This window comes from Cryptomeria japonica, chromosome 10 (assembly GCF_030272615.1).
Source record: "Cryptomeria japonica chromosome 10, Sugi_1.0, whole genome shotgun sequence".
In the NCBI taxonomy this organism is placed as follows: domain Eukaryota; kingdom Viridiplantae; phylum Streptophyta; class Pinopsida; order Cupressales; family Cupressaceae; genus Cryptomeria; species Cryptomeria japonica.
In genome coordinates, this window is record NC_081414.1 from 310,533,800 (window position 1) to 310,561,460 (window position 27,661).

At 41.7% G+C, this 27,661-nt stretch overlaps 1 protein-coding gene across 1 annotated transcript in view; it reads right to left on the minus strand.

The window, feature by feature from the left end:
- The window catches only part of LOC131078959 (ABC transporter B family member 25), a 163,486-nt gene that overhangs the window by 41,882 nt on the left and 93,943 nt on the right, over positions 1-27,661 (minus strand). Inside the window, exon 8 of the mRNA XM_058016813.2 lies at positions 18,808-18,926. Within this exon, the coding sequence (XP_057872796.1) occupies positions 18,808-18,926 (119 nt within the window). The remainder of the gene's footprint in view (positions 1-18,807; positions 18,927-27,661) is intronic.

Consider the following 27,661-nt stretch of genomic DNA (forward strand, 5'->3'; position numbering starts at 1 on the left):
AATGCAAATCAACAAGGTGTTCTAGGTGCATCATTGACAATTAAATTGGAGCTCAAATTAAGCACATAAATCTGAACCTTCTATGCGTGTCCTAGTGCTCCTCTCCAAAAAGTGCTATAAATTAGTTGTTTCCCAAAGATCCATATTTGAGATACCCACAGCTATTGAGCCATTGTCAGTAGTATACTAACTATGATAGATGTACAATAAATTTATACAAAAGGACTAAAACCATCACTAGCCTAGGTGTGCATCTATATGTCATTTAATCGGAGCCCAAATTTAGCACATAAATCTGAAACTTATATAAATGTCCTAGGGCTCTCCAAAAAATGTTATACATTAGTTGTTTCCCAAAGATCCATACTTGAGATACCCACAAGTATTGAGCCATTGTTGATAGCATACTAAATCCATCCAAAAGGACCAAAACCCGCCCTAGTCTAGGTGTGCATCTACTAGAATTTAAAGAATACAAAAGAAGAACCCTACAAAAAATCCTTACAAACTAATGAAATTGACTAGCCACCAAATATTTCTTACAAACTAATAAAATTGACTAATTTAACATACATCTTTAAGCCTCTCCCTATATGTTATCAATGCAAATCACCTTTAGTTCCAACACCAGCTTGTGGCATTGTCACTATTTGCCCACCACATTTAAAATAATGCATGTTGTTGGTTGGTTTTGGGTTTAGGATTCATGTTTGGTGATTTGCCTTTTTCTTTTGTCCCAAATTTGGCACAGCTGAGTTTGGCAATACAATATTATGCAAAAGATTAAAAAGGGTAACCATAATTTGCACAACATGTGCAAAATTAAAATACAGACCACAGCTAATAATCAATAATTCAATGTCAATTGTCAAATATTAAAGATAAATCAAAATGGTTTGTGCCAGTGCAACTACACATGCAAAATCAATACATATCATCATATTGCTCTTCATTGAGAGCATTGGAGCCATTAACAGATTTGTTAGAACCCTAAGCAACATCAGTGCCACTCAGTAGCTGCATTGTGCAAGTCCAGTGAAGCAGCCTTATGCCTCTCATCCTCAATTGAGATTAAGGAAAGATGCTAGTGTTTTGTTCTTATTCTATTTTTTTGCTCTTTTAATTAAAAAGAGACATTATTCTTCTCCCATCTGTGTTCAACCTAGTTCTTTAGATTCGTCCCAGGTATGACTGAATATACCTGGACCAAATCCACAGACCCAGGATAGAATCTTTGCTGAACCCAGACCATAATCCATACCCAGTTTGGATCAATTTATGTTTGTCCCAGTTCTTGTAAAACTCAGTTATATGTGTGTGTAGACATGTGTATAAGTATCTATACATATACATATATATGTATGTATGTATGTATACATATATATCTCTATATACATACATATAAATTTATATGTATATGTATATGTATGTGTATATGTATATATATGTGTATGTGTATGTATATGTATATCTATATATATGTATATGTATATGTATATCTGTATATATATACTGTTGGTTGAAAATTTTGTACACTTGGGGAAATATACAAAATTGTGGTTTCAACCACAGTGTGTGAGTAAAACTCTCCTAATTAAGGGAAGGCTCCCCCTATCTATCTACAACTTAAAACTAAAATAGGATGAGACAACAGTCTTTCTTCTTCTTTCAAGAAAGCCAATATCATTTTCTCTTCACAGAAAAGTGATAGCAATTTAACATAAAACAGCAGTAACAACTTTTTGAAATGAAATGAGAGAAAGGAAATGAAGTTTCCCGAAAGCTCAAAGACTTCCATCACTTCCTTCGGGACGAGACAGCAATATCAAGCTCAAGTCTTAACTATATGAAGTCCTATCTACCATTTTCTATTCTAATGATATTAAGAACAAATTATAACAGCACAAAGTCTGAAATAACTTATTTCCTTTTACGTGAAACAGTAAGAACTAGTAAGAGCTCAAAGACTAACAGCTATTTCTTACAAAATCTATTTTTAAACTCTCTTAAGAACAAGTGCAAGCACAAAGTCTTGCGGCTTTTCTCAATAGAAGTTCTACTTTAACTAAGATTAACCTCCAATAATTGCAGCTCAAAGACTGCAAATCAGATTCGATTAAGCTCTCAAAGAAAAACTTGCAAGAAAGGTAATATGGAACACAAACTCAAGAATGTAACACAAAGACTCAAACCTTGAGCAATTTTCTTCTATTCCTTTCAACTCTTCAATTTACACATAAAAGCTCAAAGACTTTTTTGCTGCAAATTTGACAGAGTTTTTGCTTGCTTTCCGAATGATAAAGATACAATAAACCCCCTCAAGTATTTATAGGAGAGGAGTCATGAGAAAAAGGTGGGAGGATATTAACTAACTTGAGAAATTCTCTCAACCGCCAAGACTTATTCAATAACTAACTATGACTTATTCAAAGTTACAAGTCATATCCTAAATTGACTTGTAACTTGTCTACTTGTAATTACAAAAACGCAAGTAATGACTTAACTTGCAATCTCACAAAAATGTTTTTACAAGTAAACATGTCGAAGGAGAAACTACAACTAAAAGATTACAATTTTAAAAATGCAACCAAGTGTTGAAAAACACTTCAGTTCTAGCGTGAGAAGACATGAATCCTTCGAACTTCTGGATGATCATCTGCAGCTCATCAGGATCCGATTCATTGGTATTTTTGGCGACGATCATGGTTTTCACGATAACATCACTGCAACGAAGGATTGTGGCATTATTTCTCTCAAAGGAAGACTAGATTTCCTGCAAGTAGGCTTGATAAGTCACTAAGGCTTGAATGGATGCTGCTGAAAATGGTTCACTTTTCCACTCTTGACAGATCTTCAACTGCAAATCTGAGAGAACCTTTTCTCCTGCCAATAATTCCCCATCATGACCCATGATGTTGCAAGAAGCTTTCTCACAATGAGAGATCATATCCTAAAAACATCCATTCGCAGCCTCATAGCATCATCAATGTCTTCAATAAGTGACTTGAGAACAAGGGCTTTGTTCTCCAAGAGCTCCTGATATTCTAAGTACACAACCCTTGAAGGAATTACTTGATGTTCTAGAAGAACACTTAACTTTTGCTGAGGAATTTTAAGCCAAGTAGTCAAGTTGTCTTCTACCCTTTCCAAGTTCCGTTTGAAAGTATCAGAAACTTGGTTCAATTGTTCTTCAATGGTCTTCAACTTGACCATCATTTGGAAAACCTCCTTCAAGATTTATGCACATAAATTATGAAGCTGATCAACCCAAGATTCCAATGCTTGTACCTTGTGAGCAGCTCTCTCAACTCCATGGATTGATTCTCGTGCCTCGGTAAAACTTGAAGGATTGCTCACTTCACCAACAGGTTTTACGATCTTACGAACAGCTACAACAAGTTGCCTATTGTCCTCTTCTAGCTTGTCTTTCTTGGCTAGAAGCTCATCACACCGTTGTACTAGTGAAGCTACAGAATACTGGGCATCATGCTTCACTACCTCATGCATTTGCTTACCCAATTCTACCCTTATGACTTTGTAATCAATAGCTGACATATCTTCACGTGGCTTATTTGCAAGTGGCTCAACAATTTCAGCCACCTTCATCTTATTACCATCAACTGTTACCCTTGAGATTGTTTTGGCTCTTTTAACAACCTTGCGCCTAGATTGCTTAAGCTACTGGTAATCAAAGGCATCGGGAGAAATCTCCTGCTTCTTCCTCTTGGGTGTGAATGAACTAAGCCATGGAGGTAAAGTCATCAACTCTCATTCAGTAGCAGCTTCAAGCAAAGGAGAAGCAGTTTCTGTTTGAGCAACCGTGGTCATCCTGGGGGAATGTCTGGATGGCAACCATGGCTTGCCGGTAACCAGAGCACATGAAGTTTGTTTCATAAACTCCTCAAAGCTAGAAGTAGAGGTATCAATCTCTGATAGATGAATGCATGCAGGAGTATCCTCAAAGATTCCCACCAGACTCTCTTGTTGATAATCAATAGGAGGCTCAACTGCTGAAATGGGAATGGCATCCTGAGGGGACTTAGCCGCTACCATGTCAAGAGGAGATAGAGATAGCTCCATGGGAACTGAGGAGGGAATCTCATGAGATGACTCTGAAGCTAGTGACCTAGGAGCATCATCTGATTGTTGTCCTTCTTCTAGATCATCAGGATCGATCACATGAATGTGAAGCTGGGACTTTTCTTTCCTACGAACTGTCGCCTCCTCAGGAGAAAGCACCATTGCCCGACTAACCCGCAACTTGATCCTTGTGCCAGAAGATGATGCATCTTCCTTGTTATCAATCTGAATCTCAGACTTGCGTCCAAGAGGCCTTGTAGAATCATCTTCATTTCCAACCTTAATCTTGATGAGCCTAACACCATTACCTTTGAGCCAAGTGTTGGTGTTATCTAAGATGGACTGAAATCTCTCAAGAATGGAAGTGCATTCTTTGTGTGACCATTGGATCAGAGGAAGTGGAGCTTCTTCGACCTTCCGTGAGATATATTCTAGATCAAGCATGTTCCCATCATCAACCATCCCCTGTGGAATGTTCACAAGGTTCAAATCAACAATCTGCTCAAGGGTGAGCCTGCAGTAGTCCATCTTGAGAACCTCCTTTTCTGTACGGAGATCCACCCAAATATCCTCAATGCGATGCACATGTATGAAGAATTCCTTAATCCTTTCCTTCATCCCTCGGTAATCAAAATCTGCCCTTGACTTAAACCTTTTGAGTTTAATCTCCCGCATCTCGATCTCCATAGCTTTGTCTTTGGTGGATGTGATAAGGGAGTACCAGCCAATCTTTAATGGGTTGGTTGTAGAAATCCCCATCCCAACCTTATGTTTGATAGATTGACGAGCATGCACAGCCATGATCTGTCTTCCCAACTCCATAAGAATAATCCTATCACTTGAGTATCTAGGAAGCATGTATGGCTGCCCACCGTAGCATCCGACTCTCATATAAGTAAAAGTCGAGAATTGAAGGAACAAGCAACCATACTCATTCACTCTTTCTCATGCTTCATCTGACACCCTCCTACTCTTCAGAGTCTTGTTAAACTGGCACATGAAATAACCAAAGAAAGCATCTTGAACCCTCCTGAAATGTAATCTGTTGGGTCTCAAGGGCAACTGATCATAGTATTCCCACACTGGTATAAGCAAGCGATCACCCTTGGTAGAAAGACCAGGGAAATGTATATATGTATTTCTTGGCAAGGATTTCTTCCTCTGATTGATGCTATTTCATCAACAATATATCTTGTATGTATAAGATGGGATGTGCTAGAAAGCATTTCCTATTTTGCAAAGCAATTGCTAGACCCCTAATGAGTTCCAATTCTTAGATTATGGTCAAATACTCGTTGCAAATATCAAAGTTATGGATTGTATTGCTTGCTTAGCCTTTCCTAATGCATGTCGGAACTTGAAATACATATCTTTAGTATATATGCCTTTGTACCTAAATTTTAAATGGTCTTAGACTCTTTTTAGTCTCTCCTGAAATTTTTTGTCTAATAATTAGCATGGCCAAGGATTCCAAAAATTAAAATAATATTGCATCTATGGCTGCTGCACCTTTCATTCTTCCTAGAATTTCATCAAGAGAGCCTATATTATTGAGAAGATATACCAATGGAATAAATGTTTTGTGCACAATTCAAAAAAAACAAAAAAGTTTAGACTGCTAACTAGAATATTAAAATTCGTGGTCAATATGGGAACAGCTTGATGGAGGGTTGTCTAAACCAGCGTTTTGAGGAAGCAAGGCTTCACAATACTGCTAGTTTCTTAATAAAAATTCATAATCGAAGAGCTGACATCAAGAAGAACTTGAAGATGGCTAAGGATGTGATTCTTGGTCCCTTTGACTGCTGGTCTTGTGGACATCATTAAAATTCCTTCAATTCAATTCAATTGCATACACAGCTTGATCCTATGCATTAAGCTCCTTTTGAGGTCACTACAGCTATACCATCCACTTCCATGACACTCACACAACAGAAAACTTTTTTGAGCTTTAGTTTTAGAAGAAAATTATGATTTGCAACTTTGGAATAAATATTATTGTATTAAGAAGTCAAACTTGTTCTTTGGTCTATGATATGTATTGAACTTTAAGCTTGATCTATATATGAACGAAAGCAATAATATGTGTTTTTTTTTTAGAATATTTTTAAAAGCTTATGTATTTTTTAATTTTCAATAAATTTGCCAATTTTTTCCCTTAAGTTTTGTTGAGTCTTGAGCTTTTAAATTTTTTGGGTCAGCCAAGTAATTGTTGAGTTGAATTTTTTCAACTATGGTGGAAAGGATGCCCAAGAAATGGTCAATACTGGATACTTGCAAAGGCTCAACAATGAATCAAATCCTACTCAAATGATGCACAAATGTTCTGATGTCACTAGTGCTAGCTTATAACAATTAATAACACCTTAAATTGAGTGTAGATAGCATAGGCACCACTTGACATCATACAAAGATGATTAAAGTGTCCAAATTCCCTTAGGTATGTTTGTTTCAACTTGTCAAGAACCTGTAAACATCAATTTGAACCTATAAGAAGCTAAATGTCTCATTTTAAACCCACATTCAATTAATGAAAATTGTCAACTTACTAAAACCAAAAGAAGGCACAAGGCCACACCCTCACTTGTACCTTTTCAAATGTAGTTTGAAATCAAATTCATAGCCGATACACTCAATAAAACATCATTCTTCAAGACTTGTACATTGTACTCTAGCCTTACAAGCCCAAATGCAATTACGTCCATAGAAATTTTTCATAGCTGGTGATTAAGTCCTAATGCTTAATCACATTGCATAAAAAACACAATAATGAAAACTTCAAAATGCAAAAGCATAAACAAATAATTAAATGTTGAAATCTATTTTTCATTCCTTAGAAACACTTACAAAACAACCTCCACAACTAATGTTACTCACATCTACAGAAAAATTTGATGTACTCAATATGTTACAATCTTTCTATCTTGCTCTTATCTTTCTACTAATTTACCTAAAAATCTAATCTTCCAAAATCAACATTACTTACAAAAGAATCCTTATCACTTATAAAGACAAGATGGAAGATAAGAATAAACCGCTGATGAATAATTGCACTTTAGTTTTCTTTAGCTAAATAAAAGACTCACTTTAATCACTAAAGTGAAAAACAAGATAGACTAACTCAAACCACTTGAACTTTCCAATACGTTCATACTAAACCTGCATAAACGCTCCCATCCAAGCTAAAAACTTGACACTTCCTCTTAAAGAGTAAGGAATTCTACACCAATCTATCAGCCACCAGCTGATCTATTGCTTCCTAAAACTGGAAGGCTCCATGATGCTACTCAGAAATTCATGTAGTTAAGAAACTTCTTCGAAGGCTTGCTCTCCCTAAATGTGCTCCTAGGAGCCTTGACACTCCTAAGCATCCCTCAATGTCTATGTGATCTATCAAGGTCTTCTGACAAAACTAGAAGGGGTTGAAGTGTCTCCCTCCTCAACCGAAGATTGTTTTCCTAAACTAGAAGCTATAGGAGTCTTTGGAGACTTAGGCTCAACCTTTTGAGCTTCTTGCTCCTCATCATCTATCATTGGAAAAAAATCTCATGAGTCTTCTTGGATGCAATGTTTTCCTCAAACTTAACATCCCTACTAACTACTACATTCCTCTACTAAATAATAAAGACCCTATAGGTATTTGAAATCTCACTATAACCCACAAATAAATCCTTCCCACTACAAGGTTCCAACTTGGTCCTTTTCTCTATAAGTACATGGATATAAATTGAACAAGCCAAGATACAAAAATAAATGCCTTACCTCGTGTCTTGTCCTCCAAAATTCTATGAATACATTGTTGTAGGGCATGTATCTGCCCAAAGAAACATCGACAAGTCCAGGTCATGAATCATGGCCTCAGGATCCCCTATTATGGATCAATTCTTCCACTCTGCAACACCATTCTATTGTGAGTTGTATAGAATTGAAGACTCCATATTTATCCATGCTTTCGTATAAAAATCTTTTAACAGCTTGGATGTATACTCCCCCCCATTGTCCGATCCCAAGAGCTTGATCTTCTTCCCTACCTAATTTTCAACTAGAGCAAACTCCCCAAACTTGCTAAAGACCTCATCCTTTGTCTTTAACAAGTAGATACACGTCTTGCAAGAGAATTCATCAATGAACGAAGTATAATGCATGCTTCCCATAATTGATCCTACTAACATTAATCCACACACATCCAAATGCACTAAGATCTACTTAGTCCTATGCTTGCTACTTAGGAAAGCAGCCTTAAAATCCTTGCCAAGAGTGCATCATCTACGGTACTCTATTGTTCAATACTAAACTTTAGAATTCTTGTGAGAATCTCGCTTAGAATAGGCAACGCTTTGTAATGTAAATACTCCATCCTCTTGTGCCATAACTTGCACAATTTGTCATTGTTATGAATTAAAGCTTGAAAATATTCACCTAATAACCTATATAGATTGCCTTCTCTAAACCCTATAACCTATGTTGTAACTAAGCTAGATTCCTCGGGCTTGGTAAAAACTTGATAATCATTGACTTCTACTACATAGCCCTTATCCTCCATAACCAAGACTGGAAACAAATTCTTCCTAAGACTAGGAACTAACACATCATCAAATTCCAAAGAGCTACCCAAATGCAGTAGAAAGAGAATTGTACAAACTCCTATTACTAGATACTTGGCATCATTACCAAGCTCAACCGCAACTCTAGAGTTATGTTCCTCCAAGTTGGTAAAATATTCTCAAGCTGATGTCATATGCATAGAGTCCCCATTGTCCACATACCAAGCATTCCTAGGAAACGTGCTAGTAGAAAGACAAGATACCATTAAGAAAAACAATTCAAAACTTAGCAGCAAATTCATTCACTTTAATTCTTGCAAAGTCTGCCACTTCCTCCTATTGTTGCTTCCCTTGGTTCTTCTTCTTGTGTAGACACTTAGATGCATAATGACTAAACTTATAACAACTGAAGCACTTGATATGACTCAAGCCCTTCTTTCCTAACTATGAGGATCCTTCCTCATCCTTTAACTTACCCTTGTTCCGTTTTCCTTTATTTCCTGTAATGTGCCCTTTCTAGGAGATAGGCAGATGAGCATGGTTGGCCTATTATTTGGGTTCCCGTAGGTCAATAGAGTGGTTAGGGGACCCATCCAAGTGTGATGGAGCTTTGCAGAGGGCTTTGTAAACCATTTCAGGCACTCAGATGGCAGTTCCTAATTTTTAGGAGGAGATTGCCAGTTGACTGTTTGACCACTAGAGGGCCGAGGAGCATAGAAAAGTGGCTTAGGAGTCTTTATCATTGATTTGAGACAGTCTCCTAATTTCTAGGAGCATCCCTACTTTTTAGGAGAAGACTGTCAGTTGCACTACCACATCCAGTTATCATCCTTGGTCAAGTGACAACATTCAATTTTCAGTTGGGGGAGGCTAGGTGTTGGAATTTGAATAAAATTAAATATTAAAGTTTTGACTTTAATATTTAATTAAAATGGAGTTAAGTGATTATAACATCACTCTATAATAATGTAATGAAGTGTCATAAAAGACCCCATGGCATGCCTCCTTAGATTCATATAAGTTTGTTTTAAAAGGGAGGCCACTTTATTAATGATGAATAAGACCCTTATTGGATCAAACTTCTCTAATAGAGGAGAATTTATTAATAAAATGCAAGTTATGACTTACAAAAAAAAAATCAGAAAAACATCAAAACAAAACAAGATCAAACCAAACCCCCTTGTTGGTCGTAAAATGGGCTTTGGACTACTTGTTAAGCTACGTTGGTTAAGTATGTTAGTGTCGTCGAGGGTAGTTGTCCGTCGCACGACGGTTCCCCATGGGTGGTAACCGCAACCCTCGACCGTGTCTTTATATATGCTCTTGTACTTGTTGTTGGATACACGGAAGCAAAGAATGATTATTGTACTAGACATTTTGGCATTAATGAAAGCATTGCTCTGAGTTTTTGGTTACTATTCTATCCTATGGTTGTCATCTGACTATTGATATGCAATATTAATAACACACCCCACAGGGTAAACATCTAGCACCGTTGTCGTCTGAATCTGGGTAGCCACGGAGCGTGAATGGCCTACAGAGGATAATGGGCGAGCCCATTGGCAATAGCATCGAGGGGGATGATAGCCGACTGAGAGAACTTTACGAAGGGGAGAACGCATTGACAGGCGACTTCGTGATCCGGTTCCAGGCGGCTATAGAGACTTTCGTATGAGGTGAGGCTACACAGGAAGAGGTACCCGAGGGTGTAGTCTGGGACGCTCTCAACGTCAGTCCGGCAGCAAATAGGTTGTTGCACCAACTCCCGCGTCTCCTATCCCAAGCAACCCTTGCCCAACAGCACCGAAGGGAGGAAACCCAGCGTGAGGAGCGACGCCAATAGGTCCTCCGGGAGTACGAAGAAAACAACCGTCGCTAGGAAGAGGAGCATAATGGCAAGTGACGACGGGAAACTTGAACCTTGAGCCTCAGGGGTAGAATAAAGAATACTCCTACATTATGTACGGGAATTAATGCCCAACTTATTAAATAAGGATAGAAATAATAAGGCACAAAGTGAGGAGTGGGAGGCCGCACTCAAAGCCCTGATTCTAGAACAACAAGTAGAACATAGATGGAGGCTGAGGCAACTTGCCGAAGGACGACCTGCTGAACGATTGCTCGAAGGGAACCAAGGAGGTGTCACAGAGAGTGCAGGAGCAGAAGCCGAAGGAGATTTCCACGTGTCGCCAAAACACCGTAGGGTGAGAAGCCACGAAGAATTTTGGAGGAAACAAGGCTACGAAAAAATCTGGTCAAAGAGACCCAGGATCAGTTCAGGAATTTCTCCCTTACACCGCGCACGGAGGACCACCGAAGGGAGCGAACAGACGACGAGGGTGAGAACGGACGGGAGGGCAACCGTACGACCGTAGGTGCGGAGGAGGCACAGGCACACGGCAAGCAGGATCCCCTCTTGGGATCCATCACACCAAGCACGCGAGTACAAACCACCGTACCCCCAGTCACTCAAACAGCACACACCACCAGCGCGGGTGGGAGTGGTGTAGGTGCGCGACAGGCGACACGACCCCCATCAATGGCCAGTAAACAGAAGTTGCCGAAGTTCAACGGCAACGGGAAGGAAGATCCCGTCCGCCATTGCCGCACTTGCGAAACCATATGGTTAGCGAACGGTGTTACCGACCAGGACGAATGGGTAACACAAATTCCAGCAACCTTAAGGGGAGTGGCCATCGACTGGTACTCCGATACGGATAAGGCCAAAGTTGGCACATGGCCCAACCTGAAGAAGGAGTTTGAGATAGAGTTCCGCCTCCTCAAAGACAACAATGAAATAGTAGCCGAAATCTATGGCACAAAGTAGAACAAGAACGAGACGGTCTGAGACTATAGTTGGTGGCTCAAGGAACTGTTGGGGAAAATGGAGAGTCAACCAACAGATGGGTTGAAAAAGAGATGGTTCGTGGAGGGACTAAAACATTCCCTTCGGAAGAAGATGAAAATTGTTCCACCAACCTCGTACGAAGATGCATATAATAGAGCGATGGATCTCGAGAGCAAGACCAAGACATCCAAGAAGAAAAAGAAGAAGGATAGCTCTCCGAGGATGATGACTCTTCCGAGGGAAGTAGTAGCAATGGCAAGTTCGGCAAAAAGGTGCAAGCCCTGCACAAGGACATGCTGAGGATGATGAAAGAGCTTAAGGTTATGAAGGGAGGTCTGAGCAAGATCGACAAAGGGGAGCTTTGGTGCACGGAATGTAAGACGGACAGCCACACGAAAGGCTCCTGCCCAAAGAAGACCTATTGTGATATATGCCAGATGATGGAGCATCCCACAAGAGAATGCCCTTACAACATGAAAACACGAAACCGACAAGTATTGCTTACGCGGGAACAACCAACTACATCGGGCGGTACCGGCAGCTCCTAGGCGAACAACAATGCAACATCGGGAGGCTACCGAGATAATCGGTGGGGAGGACGAACCAACAATAACAATACAAGGAGCCGGATCCAATATGACTCCAAAGGCCGATCGATGATACAATGCAGAGCATGCAGCCAGTGGGGGCATTTCGCCCGAGACTACCCGAAGGGAGAGGCCATGCAATATTTGTGCAAATGGTGCGGACCGAGAGACCACGAAGATGCCACCTGCCCGAAGTCCGGCGTCAACTTGCTCAATATCAAGGAAACCAAAGAAGAGGAAGTGTTGGTCGTAACTCGCGCCCAAGCCAGACAAACAATGTGCCCAGACCCGGAGATAGAGAAGCGAAGGGTAGGGGAAGCACGAGAAGAAATTGAGAAAGAGATACGAGAGAGGGCAAAGGCGAAGGGTACGGCGAGTGGAGGAGGCTATACTAAATCAAATTTTAAAACTGGAGGTGCCTGTGAAGGTACACGATCTCCTCCAGACGATGCCTCAATTACGAACGGCGTTGCTAAATAATCTCTCCCAACCACGCACCAATACCAACCACCGCACGGATGTTCCTGGGGGGTCTACAATAGACCCCATGCTGCTGACATTTAACACTGGAAGGAACCCAGCCATTGTGGAGATGGGTATCCTTGGCACCATTCTAACCGATACCATCGTCGATGGTGGATTGGGAGTGAATGTTCTTCCAGAAGAAACCTGGCGGAAGCTGGGGAAGCCGACGCTATGGCCATCTACATTCAATCTGCTGGGAGCAGATCAGCATGGAATCAAAGCCATCGGGACACTGATCTTACGGAGAGGGTGGCTGGTGGCAGCCAAGGCCACCGACAACTGGAAGAAGAACACTTTGTCTATGGAGAATGGAGGAAGGAAGTTTATCATAGACCTTGGGATGCAGTTGGTTAGTGAGGAACTGGCATCATCTTCGGAATCGAAGGGTGAAGGAGAAGGCGACCTGAGGGACGAAGGACGGGGCTGCATTGAACAGGCTCTTCCACTGGTAGATGTAGGATTACGAAATGTTCCAGAGCTACAGGCTCGAAGTAGAGGAACCAGAGCAAGTAACAGAGGAGGTGTACCTGCCGAAACACAGAGAATATTGGAAAGGAGACGCCCGTGTGAGTGACACCACCGCAAACCAGTTCCCGAAGGAAGAACCCATCAAGTATCAAGAGGTAAAATTGAAGGAGACAAACCTCGGTGACATAGATAATCCCAAGATCATTCATATCGGCAACAATTGGAACCCTGTGTGGAAGGCCGCAGCATTCAAAATCTTTATTCTTCTTCTTCTTCTTATGTACGGGAAGGAGACCATGGTCCCTGTAGAATTTATGGTTCCAGGTCTTCGGATGGCCATTGAAAATAGACTTTGCATCAACGGGTCCAAATTGAAACCCTACCACAAGAAGCGCGCAGGGGACCCGAGAGGCCAGAAGGACACCCGAGAGTCCGGAGGGGGACCTGAGAGGCCGGGCAGGCAACTCAAGAGGCACGGGACCAAAGCGAGAGACTCTCAGGCGAGGCAAACCGAGAAGGATGAAGGCCAATCCCAGAGGCACGGGACCCGAACCGAAGACTCTGGATAATTAGATTAGGAAATTAAATTAAAAGAACAAAAAAAGAAAAAAAATTCGGTGGCCACGGTGGAACCACTGACGGGGGGCCACCGTACAGTGAGACCACCGTCGACGGAGGTCACCGGCGGTGGAATACCACCGTAGGCCTGAAGGAGCATGACGACGACGGCGGTGGTTTAAAAAAAAGGGTGAAAGGAAAAATACCATGGCACGACAGGGATAAATGGTGGTGATGGCACGTGAAAAGAAAAAATGTGCCGACATTCAAACAAGCATGCAATTAATTTATAAATTAAAAAAAAAACGACGACCAGATTAAAAAATCATTCGATGGAGTGTGGAGCCAGGATGTTGAAAAAATTAGAGTGGAGAAGAAGGTTTTTGGCATCTTAAAATATCACAAAAATGATGTGCGCCATGGACTTCCATGTGGTTTTGAAGGTTGTAAATTGGTGTTGGCGGCGCTGCCCCCAGACCCTGCGAGGGGCACTGCCCCTGGACCCTGCTGGGGCGCTTCCCTAGACCCCGCGAGAGCGCTGCCCCTCGACCCCGTTGGGGGCACTGCCCCTAGACCCCCAGTTTATTTTTGAGCTACAATACACTTCTGAGTTGGGCGAAGGGCATCAGAGAAGTCGCGGTAAGTGTTGGGGTTGTTTCGTACTGTGAGAAAGAAGCCTGAAGCTAAGCATTGGCGGGGAAGCCATAAGCTGTAGAGGGAGACAGATTTGGAGGTTGTGAACAAACAGAGTTTGCGGGAAGGCATTGCAAGCACGCGAAGTCGTACGGCACCAGGGAGTTATTCAGTTCAGTTATCAGCCTTTGGAGAGTGTGATGGAGGACTTGAGGTGTCTCCTAGCCTTTGTGCCAGAGGGTTGTGGCCACTTCCAGGCATGAATGGTACGCTTTGAGGAACTCAGAGTATGTCTCGGCTAAACGTGAGGTTGCCTTGGTCGATGCACAAAGGGCTCTGGAGGAGCTGACCACCAGGTTGGAGGCAGTAGTAGCGTGAGACTTAGCTCAGCGTACCCAGGAGTTGGATGCCGAGAGGGCAGCGCGGGTGGCTATCGAGGACAAATTGGCTAGGGAGACAGTATCATTTGAGTAGCAGTTGGTGGAGGCTGAGACTGAAAAGCGTGTTTTGCAGACAAGTTTGGTTTAGGCACAGGAGGACTATGATGTCAAGGAAAAAAGAACTCCTTGCGGAAGCAATAATGGTGAAATCCGCAATTGAGCATCAGATGGTAGCAAAAAAGGGTTTTCAGGCAAGGACGCAGCAGGTGATAAGCAACTCTGTTGTCCGGAGACGACTTTTCTTAGGGGGGGGATGATGTTGGTCGTAATATGGGCTTTGTACTACTTGTTAAGCTACGTTGGTTAAGTATGTTAGTGTCGTTGAGGGTAGTTGATCATTGCACGACGGTTCCTCACAGGTGGCAACCGCAACCCTCGAATGTGTCTTTATATATGCTCTTGTACTTGTTGGATACACGGAGGCAAAGAATGATTATTGTACTAGACATTTTGGCATTAATGAAAGCATTGCTCTAAGTTTCTAGTTACTATTTTATCCTATGGTTATCATCTGATTGTTGATATGCAATATTAATAACACACCCCACGGGGTAAACACCCTTCGTTGGCCAAAGGCAGAATTGGAAACAAAAATCAGCAGATTGAATAAGATTTCAGTTTGGGATCTTACATTTCCCTTCATTTCTCCATAGAGGGCTAAATTCTAATTACCACCCTTATTCGCTTTTGACTTCTTTCAACTTTTCTCCTAGATAGTGTTAACGCATGATAGCTTCGGTAAGATAAATGATTGAATGAGAGATAAATGAAGTCTCTCATTCAATTATTTATCCTATCGATAATTATGATGAATAACTTCAAGCCTTCATTTGATAAACCATTCTTTATTTGTATATGATCAATCTAATTAGTTCGATCAAAATGCTTAACTGTCGATTATCATTCTATAGCATAGAATCCCGATTAATATCGGTTACATTATTTGTTCACCGATTATTAAATCGGGTTAGCCATTGCAATCCGATTTATTTCGATTAACTTATTTAATGATAAACAAACAATTATTGAGTAAACCAAACATCGATTAGTAAATATGCTAACATATGTTTGCACCGATTGATATCGAGTGATGCACCGATTAATATCGGGTGGTAGAATAAACATACACTGATTGTTATCAGGTGTTAAGACAAGCATACACCGATAAGCATACACCGATTGTTATCGGTTGTTAATATAAGCACACACCGTTTGATATCTGTTGGTAAATAAACACCGTGTATTATTATTATGATTAGCGAAGGGGCACGATCAAGTAATGTCTTGATCGGCCATGTCTAAAAGACATGGCCGGTCAAGGCATTGCTTGACCGTACCCAGTCTGCTATATATATCAAATGGCATTCGTGAGAAAGGACATCGAAATTAAAAATGCTCCTCTCTCCTGCCATACAAAAGAAGATAGTCAGATTTATATTTTAAATCAGTAATACATAGAACAAGATAATATCAACTAGAATATAACTTGCATATTGAATGTAAATTGAACATCATTTACAGATAGAATCATCCCACAACCTCTCAAAGGAAGGAAGATTCTCTAGGCCACAAGAATGAGAACCCATTCAACACCAAGTTAACAAGCTCTAAATTTTCAACCTTCTTTCCAACTATGGCAAGTTGATCGAGGAGCTATGTGATCTTCATCAAGTATTTGGTAATAGTATCTAATTTAGACATCTCTATAAATCTAACTTGGTTTCTCAATATTATTTTCCTATTTATGTTTTAACTCTAGAAAATATTGACCAATGCATCAAAGATCTTGGTTGTTTTCTTTTCTAATAAAATACATGTTACAAACCCAATTTGTTGTTGGCAAACCCTTGCTAGTTCATGTTAAAAGGAAGGGTAAAAACCCTAGCCACGACTAATGACCCTAGCCGTTGTTGCTGCCCTAGCCTTTGTTTTCCCACCTTGACTGCAAACTCTAAACCCTTAGTCATAGGTTTTAGTTCCCTAGACATCATGGATATCAAAAAGCAAACCTTAAAAATACTTGATGTTTGACAAAACAAATTCAAGCACAATTTTCAAAAATAGTGGGTGATTTTCACATGAAAATACCAGTCATCATTTACACCTAAAAAGACTGACAATTTCTCTAAAAACTAGTCACAAATTTTCACCCTTATCTACCCACGATTTCACCATGAAACCCTCACAACTTCAAGAAAAAGAAAAAGCGATTTTTCATAGGAAAAAAATGCATGATTTTCACTACAAAAATTTGTGATTTCTCCCTCTATTTGGCCACACAATTTCTTCACAAAACCTTCCTATGTGAATTCCAAACAAATTTTCCCTTTTGATTTTTAAATCCTAAGTGCTGAAACCATGAAGAAATTTTTAATACCCAATGATTATGTCCTAATGCTAAAGAACATTGCATAAAGTTCATTTTAATGAAAACTTCACAATGCAAAAGCATACACAAATAATTACACCTTAAAATCTATTTTTCATTTCTTCGAAAAACTTACAAGGCAACCTCCACAATTAATATTACTCACAATTGCATGGAAATTCACTATACTTAGTATGTTACAATCTTTCTATCTTCCTCCTCTCTTTACGCTAATTTTCTAATCTTCCAAAACATCAGGTTTACTTGCAAAAGCATCCTTACCACTTATAAAGACAAGATGGAAAATAATTCCATATTACTAATGAATAATTATACTTTAGACTTATTTAGATAAATAAGACTTTCTCTTCTATCACTAAAGTGGCATACAAGATAGACTAGCTCAAACCACTTGAACATTCCAACATGTTCACACTGAACTTGCGTGGAATTTCCTATTATACAAACTAAAATTTCAACAAAATCTTGGCCACAAACTCACGCTTCGCTTCCATAGAACACAATTTAGCCTTGGTTTTGGAGCTAAAACTCACTTTAGCATCACTCTTTGTGAGTCACATTGTACTATGGCATCACTCAATGCTACTAGTGCTTGTTTGGTTTTTTGATATTTCAAAGAGAAAAGTAGGTAGGTATTAAATTAGTTTAATTGATACATGGTCTAGTGAAGTCATGTGATGATTATTCTATAACTTTAATTCAATGGAAAGATCTTAGTTGATTCAAGTATTCAACCACAAAAGTAGTCAAGGGTTTTCATTATTTCACACAACTTGCATTTTGAAGAGCATGCACATTTTAGTAAGGTCTACCTTGCTCAATTGTCAATAGAAACCTTCTCTAGTTGAGTTTGAGCCTAAGGAACTTGTACAAGGAGGCTAGCAAATCAATCCATCCCTAGACAATTGAACATGTAACATCCTTCATGGTTTCTCATAAAGCTCAATGTGATCATCCCATTTCTCCTGGAAAGTAGCTATCCTTGTCAAGTCCAAGAATCCAAAATAATGTTAGTGATGCATGCTTACCAAATTCATGAGAGCACACTTCAACTAGTGCTACCACAACCATCTCTTCAAGAAACATGAGATAGCTACACACCTATTTGACCTTCCACTTATGGTTTAAAAGAGGCAAGTGTTATGTAATTTCCGTAGATCATGACTCTTTTCTTTGCGCCTAATTAGTTTTACATTTTATTTCTTGTATAGATATCATTTGGGTTAGAATAGTTATCTTAGATAACAACTGTAGGTGTTTAGACTAGGAGTCTTACCGTGCATCATCCACTGAAACAAAGTAGGTTGCTATAGATGTGAAAGGTATACTTGCCCATACAACCTACATCTAATTAAAAAAGGCAAAAGAAGAGAGCCAAAATAAATGGACTTCTTGCTTTCAAAAAACTATAAACTTCTTCCATTATTATCATTAGTTCATGCTTTTTTATATCCATGGTTCTCTATTCTTTAAAATGGAAGTGTATAAAAAATTATATGCTGAGAACCAAAGTAACTGAAAGACAACTATTTTAAACCTTTTTATTTTATCAATAGAAATGTAGAGTGCAACTTGCAAATGGCTTTGCGATTGTAATGTAAAGGATATCACATTGCTGCAGCATAGTTAGTTTTGTGTAGTAAAAGCCTGATCTAAGTTGCAAATAATGAATATTTCCTTTTGGTTGTATATGTAAAAGAGGGCAAAAAGTGAGAATGAAAGAAAAGAAGGAAACCTCTGCAATTGATGCAGCCACTGCAGCTGCAGCCTGAGTCTTGTGAGACAGCTCACGAACATATCGCCCAAATTTACGTACAGCAACTGATATTACAGGTACTACAGCCAACGCCAATACTGCAACAGGAAATAGTCAGTAAATACAATGAGTTAAAAGTTGTATTTTATCATGGTAAAATGAAATATTGATAATCCACACCAAATCTAAATATAAAAGTAACAATAGGGCCAAATACAACCAACTGGGACCCTATTTGGACATCTACATCCCCTCACTATTATTACTTTTTTTCTTTCAAACTAGGAATGTCTATCATGGCACATGATGTCAAGAAGCATAAAGTGTACACAATCATTTATAGACTACACATCCCATATGAATATATTAAAATAATGGTCAAGCACTGCAATTAAGACCATAGATTTCATCTAGATATGATAATAAATTCCGTCAAAAAAATTGAATCACAAATTATTGCTTTTAATAGCCCTTGCTTGTAAATTGAACTAGAAAGCTCAAGTTATCCACCCCAAACCAAAACAAGAAATACTCAGCTAATCCAAAAATTACATTTACACTACGGATTGGAAGGTTATTTCTTGTTAGCAAAAAATCCAAATTCTATAGTTTGTGGCTAGATGTATATCAGTGCACAATTATCAAAATTGATAGACTGCATAAAGCACTTCAGTTCTGACTCAGATACTTATAGTTGAGTTTTGATCCTGAAACTCCAATTAATTTCATAAAGACCTCGAAGACCAGCTCAGTCCTCTATTTGAATCACATTTGATGCAAAACATGTCTAAATTATGAAAAGTTAGTTTAAGTTCTAGTATCAGTGTTTTGCCAATAAAGTGTAATTCAATGCATGACAGAATACAACATGACAGAATATAAAGAAACTCAGATCTTCATTGATTCATAATAATGTCAGTACAATGACAATGACCATACTAACTCCGTCTCCATGACCAAGGACTCGCTAATATATAAAGGTGACCGGTCAGTTACCCGGTGTCAACTGTCGACAACCGACGGGTTAACTGTCGTCATTAACTCTAATTACATTAAATGTCTTATTGCTTCATTACCCGACAACATCATCCCCCCCAAAAAGAAATGTCGTCTCCGAATGACAGACAACAAAATGGGAATGATATGCCTACAACAGAGAACAACTACGAACCCCACAAAATAACAACTACACACAGACTACTGAGGGGGTAAGGGAGGCATCCCTGATGGTGGAGGGGTTGGGGCTGCTACTGCCAACTGCTCCCAAAGCTGTACCACCTGGTCGGTCCGGTATCGGAGGTCCTACTCAGCCTGCAACTGCCACTCCCGAGAACTCCTCACTCGAAACATTGCTTCCATCAATTCCTGATGCTTCGCCTCCAACTCGGCTGCCAGGGTAGCAACTCTCGATTCTGCTGAGGCTCTCTCATTTGATTGCACTGTCAACTCTGCCTTCACGGCACTCAATTCTCCTCTCACGGTGGCAAGGATCTCATCTGTACTCCTAGCATGGGTGCGCTGCTGCTCTAACTCTGTCTCCAATGCAGGGATGCGAGTGGCCAACTCCTCCTAAGCCCTATCCGCCCTGAGCCGAGTCTCTCAAAGCTCGAGATACCTATCTCGTAAAGCCTACTCAATCCATCTGCTCGGTACACTTGCCAACGATACTGTCTGAGTGGTGGGGGTCTCCTGCGGCGGTACTGGCTGCTCGATCTGTGAAAGCCTGAAGGTGCTATCTTCCTCTGAATCATTTGACCCCTCACTTTCCTCCTCACTAGTGCCATGTCGTCCTGAATCCGTGTCATTGGCCGACACCACTACGTGGGCCTGTCTCCTCCTCTTCCTGCTAGTCTGTCCCTCAGCGGTAGTCAAAATATCCAGCTCTGACCAATAAAATATAGCTAGCTTAAGGGAGTCGATGCTATCCCACGGCTGCCATCCTCTACGGTGTGGTGGCACCTGCACCCGCACAGATTCTAAAAATAATCCGATAGCGTGATGTGACATATAAAATACTTTATGTTTCAGCATCATACAGTCATGGGCTCTGTCTGACAGTAGACTGGCCCAATCATACACCGTGCCCTTTCTGAGTCCTGCCATCAATGCGATCATAGGTACTATCGCGTCCGACGCTCTGCTGGCGCCAGTCAGCCTGCTCTGTACTACATCAAGTAAACATTGGCAGATGCCAGATTTTAAAAATGTCTTCTTCAGATCTCTTCCCTTCGGATCTAAGATGCGACTCCATTCTTCTGTAGTCAAGTTGTCCCTACACATTTCTTTTAATAGCTGGGTTCTTCTTTCCTCGGACAACTTTGTTACCTTTTTGTCAATCTTTTTACCCTTGTCAGGAATGCCAAATACTCTCTCAAAATCATCAGAGTTAAGTGAAACAATGATGTCAGTGTGCTGGAAATTGAATGACGATGTGCGAAGTTCAGGATCATATTTTTTAATCATTTGTCGTAGGCAGGGTTCGAATTCCTTAATGTTAAAATGGGCATCTGAATAGCATCATGGACCCTAGCTTTTGCTAATTCAATTTTTACCTCGATATCTGACGGGCTCGTGGCATTTTCCCACCATTGCCTGCACACCGTTCCAGCCAAACCCTTGAATAGAATTGTATCTGCGGTGACCTGCGTAACTCTTCCCTTTCCTGCATCCTGTGCAATTGCTTTGCCCTTGTCTTGGTCGCCCATTGCTACAGCAAGTTTCTTTTTGGCTTCCTTCTTGGTTTGCTCTTCTCTTTCTTGCAATTGCTTCCTCCAGTCTAGCTTTTTCAATCCCCTAGGTTCAGTCGCCATTAATCAAAATAAAATAAAAATTCCTTGTCTGCGGTTCGATTTGTAATTGTTTCGAGCCTTAACTGTCTTTCATTTTGTACGGATTTGCCTTGCTAATGTGGTACGGCTGATTTGATTGTACAGCTATCACCCAACAATTTTCTAACTGGCAAGTAGCTGATTTGTCCGTATGGACGTCTTTATAACCCGACAATTTTCTAACTTGGCAATTTCCTGAGTATTCATGCCATATAAAACACTTAATGACAAAAAAATAACTTTAACTTTTTTCTGTACGTCCCTTTTTTTTCTTTTTTTCTTTTTACTCAATTTCGTACATCCATACGGCCTTTTCCGTACGACCGTAAGGATTTTATTTTATTTTTAAAAAAAAATTAAAAAAAAAAAACTCAATTCCATGCGTCCGTATGGACTTTTTAGTATGACCGTACGGATTTTTTTTAATTTTTTTTTTTTTTTTTAAAAAAAAAATCGTACCGTACGGCCGTATGAACCTACTATACTGTTATTTCCGTACGACAGCATTTTATATTTTTTAATTTTCCATTTTTTTTCCTATGGCACCGTACGGGGTCATACGGATCTACCGTACGGTCATTTCCATACGACCGCACTTACCTGTCCGCCTGGGTGGACCTCGTCTCTTGCCTCCGTTGGTGATAGATTTTCAACTTGGAGCCATTTACAGCATCAAGCACCTCCATCCCATCCATCGTCCACAACTTGGTGGCTCCGTTCGCACCAACTTGGCAAATCTTAAAGGGACCTAGCCATTTTACCCTGAACTTGCCTAGCTTAATTTCATTTCGACCATTAAACTTCAATACCAATTGCCCCGGGGTGAACTGCATCCTTCTTAAATGTTTGTCGTGCCAGGCTTTCCGTCGTTGCTGAGTTGTCTCCATCGCCCACTATGCCATCGTCCGTCTTTCATCCAACTTATTCAGGGCGTATAGTCTCTCCCGGAGGCTTTCCATGTCACCTAACCTGTTGTCAATGGCAATTCTGAGACTTGGCACCATGAATTCCACTTGCACCACAGCCTCCTGGCCGTACATTAATTGGAATGGTGTCTGCCTAGTGGTTACCTTGTAAGTTGTTCGGTACGCCCAAACTACCGACGGTAGACGCTCCTCCCAGTCTTCCTTCTCAACCCCGCAGGACTTATAAATTATTGACACCATGATTTTGTTGGTCGCCTCAGCTTGGCCGTTTGCTCGAGGATAGTATGGACTTGATAGAGAATGGAAAATTTTGAATTCGGTTGTCAACAGCCGGATAATGTGGTTTACGAAGTGCCCTCCTCTATCACTTGTCAACTGTATAGGTATTCCGTACCGGGTGATAATCTGTTCATAAATGAATCTCGCCGTACTAACGGCGGAGTTGTCTGCCAAGGCCCTCGCTTCGACCCATTTGGTCAAGTATTCAGTCACCACGACAATGTATCTACATCGTCGGGCCCGGCTTGGTTTCAACGGACCAATGAAGTCTAACCCCCATCTTTCGAACAACTCTTCAGCATTCGACGAGTTGAGTGGCATAAAATCCCTCTTTAACGATCGTCCAGTGCATTGACATGTATCACAACTTGTCACCCATTCTCTGGCGTCATTATGCACTGTCGGCCACCATAAGCCTACTAGTAAGACTTTCCTTGCCGTCGTGTCCGGTCCCATGTGTCCTCCTACGACCCCTTCATGTGCTTCTCTCAGGACTCTTGGGATTTCCTCTTCCAAGACGCATTGTCGTAGGATCTGATCAAGTCCCATCTTGTAGAGAAGGCCATTTATAAGTTGGAACGTTCTGCTTCTTAGTACAAGTTTTCGTCTTTCGCCTGACGACATTTCCTTGGGAAATTTTGAAGTTGACAGGTATTCGCCCACACTCGTGTACCAAGCAGGAAGGACGGCAATGCGGAAGAAATGGGCGTCCGGAAAATCCTCGTTAACACCTTCGGCCGGCTCTCCAGACTTGATCCGTGATAGCTGGTCGGCGATGACATGGCTCTTGCCAAGTCTGACAATGATATTGAATGTAAATTTTTGTAACAACAACAGCCATCGGCTAATTTGCCCTTGGATGATTGGCTTGTTCACCAAGTACATCAACGCCTGGTGATCCACATAAAATGTGAATGGTGTCGCCAATAGGTAATGTCGGAATTTCTGGACGGAGTATACCATCCCGAGGGCTTCTCTCTCCGTCGTGTTGTAATTCTTCTCTGCTTTTGACAAGAGTCGGCTTGCAAAATACACTAGGTGGTCCAGCCCGTGGCTGCCAACCTGCACCAATGTGGCCCCTATGGCAAAGTTGGATGCGTCGACATGTACATGGAACTCTTTGTCCCAGTTTGGATATGTTAGGATTGGTGCACCTACCAACCGTGGCTTTAACTCCTGGAAAGCCTCTTCTTGGGCCGTCCCCCAGATGTACAGCTCCCCCCTTCGTGTCAGCATATCAAGTGGGTATGATACTTGGGCAAAGTTCTTAATAAACCACCTATAATACCCAATGTGTCCAAGAAATGACTTGACGCCAGTGACATCATCGGGCGCCTCCATCTCCACAATGACCCGTACCTTGTCAGGGTCAGTCTTCAATCCGGCCTTGCAGAAGATGTACCCTAGTAACTTGCCTTGAGGCACCATAAATCTGCATTTCTTGGGATTTAGGGCGAGGCGGGCTCGTCGGTATCTTTCCATGCATTCGCCAAGTGCGGCGAGATGTGCCTCTTCCGTGCTGTAAATGGACCAGTCGTCCAAGAATGCTTTGAAGTTTCCTACGGACATTTTGTCGAAAATATGGAGGATTATCCATTGGAAGGTAGCTGGCACGTTGCACAACCCAAATGGCATCCGGTTGTATGCATAGACGCCATCTTCTACGACAAAGGTGGTCTTCAATTTGTCCTCCTCTGCAATGGAAATTTGATTATATCCCGAGAATCCATCCATAAATGAATAAATTCATGGCCCCCTACTTCCTCGAGGATGGTGTCTATGAATGGTATGGGAAATGGATCTTTAATTGTGACAGCATTCAAACACCTGAAGTCTACACAGATTCTTATCTGATCGGCCTCCTTTTTCAAGGATATCACAATGGGTGATACCCAATCGCTGGTCTGGACCTTGAAGATGATTCCTGCTTCGAGCATGTGGTCAATTTCGTCATTTACCCTAGCGGCATAATTTTTGTTCATCCTATATGGCCGCTTCCGTACAGGCACGGCTCCGGCAACTAGAGGGATCTGGTGTACACAAAGTTCTTGTGGTACCCCTTTGAGGTCTTTATACGTCCAGGCAAACACATCCTTGTATTCTGTGAAAATTTTGAACACCGCTGTCTTCAAGACCGGATTCCAGTCGTCGCCAACCAGAATATTTTTCTGTTCTGAAGTTTCTCCAAGGTTTGTAATTTTAAGTGCGGATTCCTCGTACCTTATGGGCTTACTCTTGTCGAACTGGTGTGCTGGTGCGTCATCCACAAGGGCATCCCCTTCCTTGTATTGTCCGTACTCTGGTGGGAACTCGTTCTCGTCAAGTTCTTCTTCGATCTCCAGCACATTGCACCCGTACAATAATTCATAGTCTTCCATTTGCCAATGGAAGAGCCCTCTCAAAGAATCCGTCTCGTCCTCAGAACAGGCTTGAATTCCTAAGATGCCTTCGTCATCTGGTTCCCTGCCATCCTTCCCTTCGTTCATACCGTCGTCCCCGTCGGACTTTGACTCTGATGCCAACTCTTCACTGACCAATTGGGTTTTGAGGTCGATGATATATCTTCTGCCGGCCTTTTCCATGGACAAGGTGTTCTTTTTCCAATTGTGGTTTGCTTTTGCCGCCACCAGCCAGCCTCTGCCAAGGATGGCATCATATCCCTTCTTCTTCAATGGGATGACCACAAAGTTCAAGACGAACGGCTGTGTTCCAATCGTCACTGGCTACGCCATGAGTGTGCCAAGCGGTGTGATGTCGTGTTGGTCTGCTCCCAATAAATTAAAGGTGGACGGCCAAAGAGTAGGTTTGCCCAATTTTTTCCATGTTTCCTCTGGCAAGACATTTACTCCCGACCCGCCGTCGACAATGGTGTTGGTCAAGATGGTGCCCAGTATACCCATTTCCACCACTGCTGGGTGTCTACCATTGTTGATCATCAAGGCTAATGGGTCTGCCGCCGTCTCGCCAAGGTTGTCCCTTCCATGTGTTGGTCGGCCGATTTGGGTTATCAGTATGGATTGCAGAAGTGCCATCTGCAAGTGTGGCATACTTTCCAGGAGATCCTTCATTTTGACGGGTATCTCGACCTGTAGCAGTTGGTTTATAATATTTGTTTCTTCTTTAGAGCGAGAAGTACCTGCAAGCCCGTGTGCGTCCTTGTTCGTCGACATCTCCTTCTCCAGTTCTGCTTGTGCCTCCAGTGCCTTTCGTTTTTCCGTACGAGGATCTAGGTAAGTGGCCGCTTTCGTCTTGGATCTTGTTATGGCGAGCACATCCTCCGTTTCTACATTCAACAAATTCACTCCAAATTTCGGACAGTTGCCATCGTCATGGTCCCCCGGACCGCACCACTTGCAAAGTTTTTGTGGCACTTCCTCTGCCGTACAGTCCCTGGCAAAATGCCCCCATTGGTTGCAAGTCCGACATTGTATCATCGGCCGCCCTTTAGCGTCGTATTGGATTCGGCTTCTATTATTAGTATTATTATTATTGCCTCTTCCTCCTCGCCTGTTGTTCTGATAGCCACCAGACGACACGTTGTTGATCGCAGGCTGGGACGTGCCGACTGGTGCAAACAGTTCCGTAAAGAGAACCTGTTGGTTACGGGTCCTCATATTGTACGGACACTCCTTGGTAAGGTGTCCGGCAATCTGACAAATATCACAAAATGCTTTCTTCGGACAAGACCCCTTGGTGTGTCCGTCGTTGCGGTTGTCCGTGCACCATAAATCCCCTTCGTCGGCTTTGCTTGTGCTTCCTTTGGTCGCCTTCATCTCTCTCATCATTCCATATCTTTCTGGAGAGCCCATACCTTCCGATTAGACTCATCATCACTGCTACTGCTTTTGTCAGAAGAGGAATCGTCATTTGACGAGGATTTCTTTTTCTTTTTCTTGGACGTCTTCTACTCGCTTTCTAAATCCATTGCCCTATTATAGGCGTTGATATATGAAGAGGGAGGTATGATCTTCATTTTCCGTCTAAGAGACGTCTTCAGACCTTCCACGAACCACCGTTTTTTTGATTCGTCTGCGCACTGGTTTTCCATTTTTCCTAGCAGCTCTTTGAGCCGCCGGCTGTAGGTTCGAACTGTCTCGTTCTTCCTCTGTTTCGTGCCGTAAATTTCGGCTACGATCTCATTATCGTCTCTTAGGAGACAAAACTCCGCTTGAAATTCCTTCTTCAAGTCAGGCCATGTGCTAATTTTAGCCTTCTCCGTATCGGAGAACCAGTCGATGGCCACGCCCCTTAGGGTTGCGGGAAACTGTGTTACCCACTCGTCCTGATCGGTAACACCATTCGCTCCCCAAATTGTTTCACAAGTGCGACAATGGCGGACAAGGTCTTCTTTCCCGTCCCCATGGAACTTTGGAAGTTTTTGTTTTTGCGCCATGCCTTGTCTTTTTACTATTGGTGGCTGCTGTCCTACTCCGAATGGGTTAGATCCTATAAGAGGTGCTTGATCGTCGTGCCCCAATGTCCCTCTGACACTCCTGGCAGCCCCGGTGTCTTCTCCCTCCCTTGCCTCCTCCCCACTCCGTGGAGTTTCCCTAGCCTCTGGTGTGCGTGACAAGTCCCTCAAGTCCCTCAACTGAGTTTTAGTAGACTCTATCCTACAGCGGGTTTCCGCAAGTAACTCCTCCCGACTCCGTGGGTGGCCGTCGGCCTCACCGTCCCCTTCGGAGCGTTCCTCCTCCCTTCGCTTATACCTCTGTCGCCTTTCCGCTTGCTATTCAAGGATCAAGGCATGTCGGGCTACTGCACGTTCATCTATATACTCTTGCTTATTTTTGTCTTTAT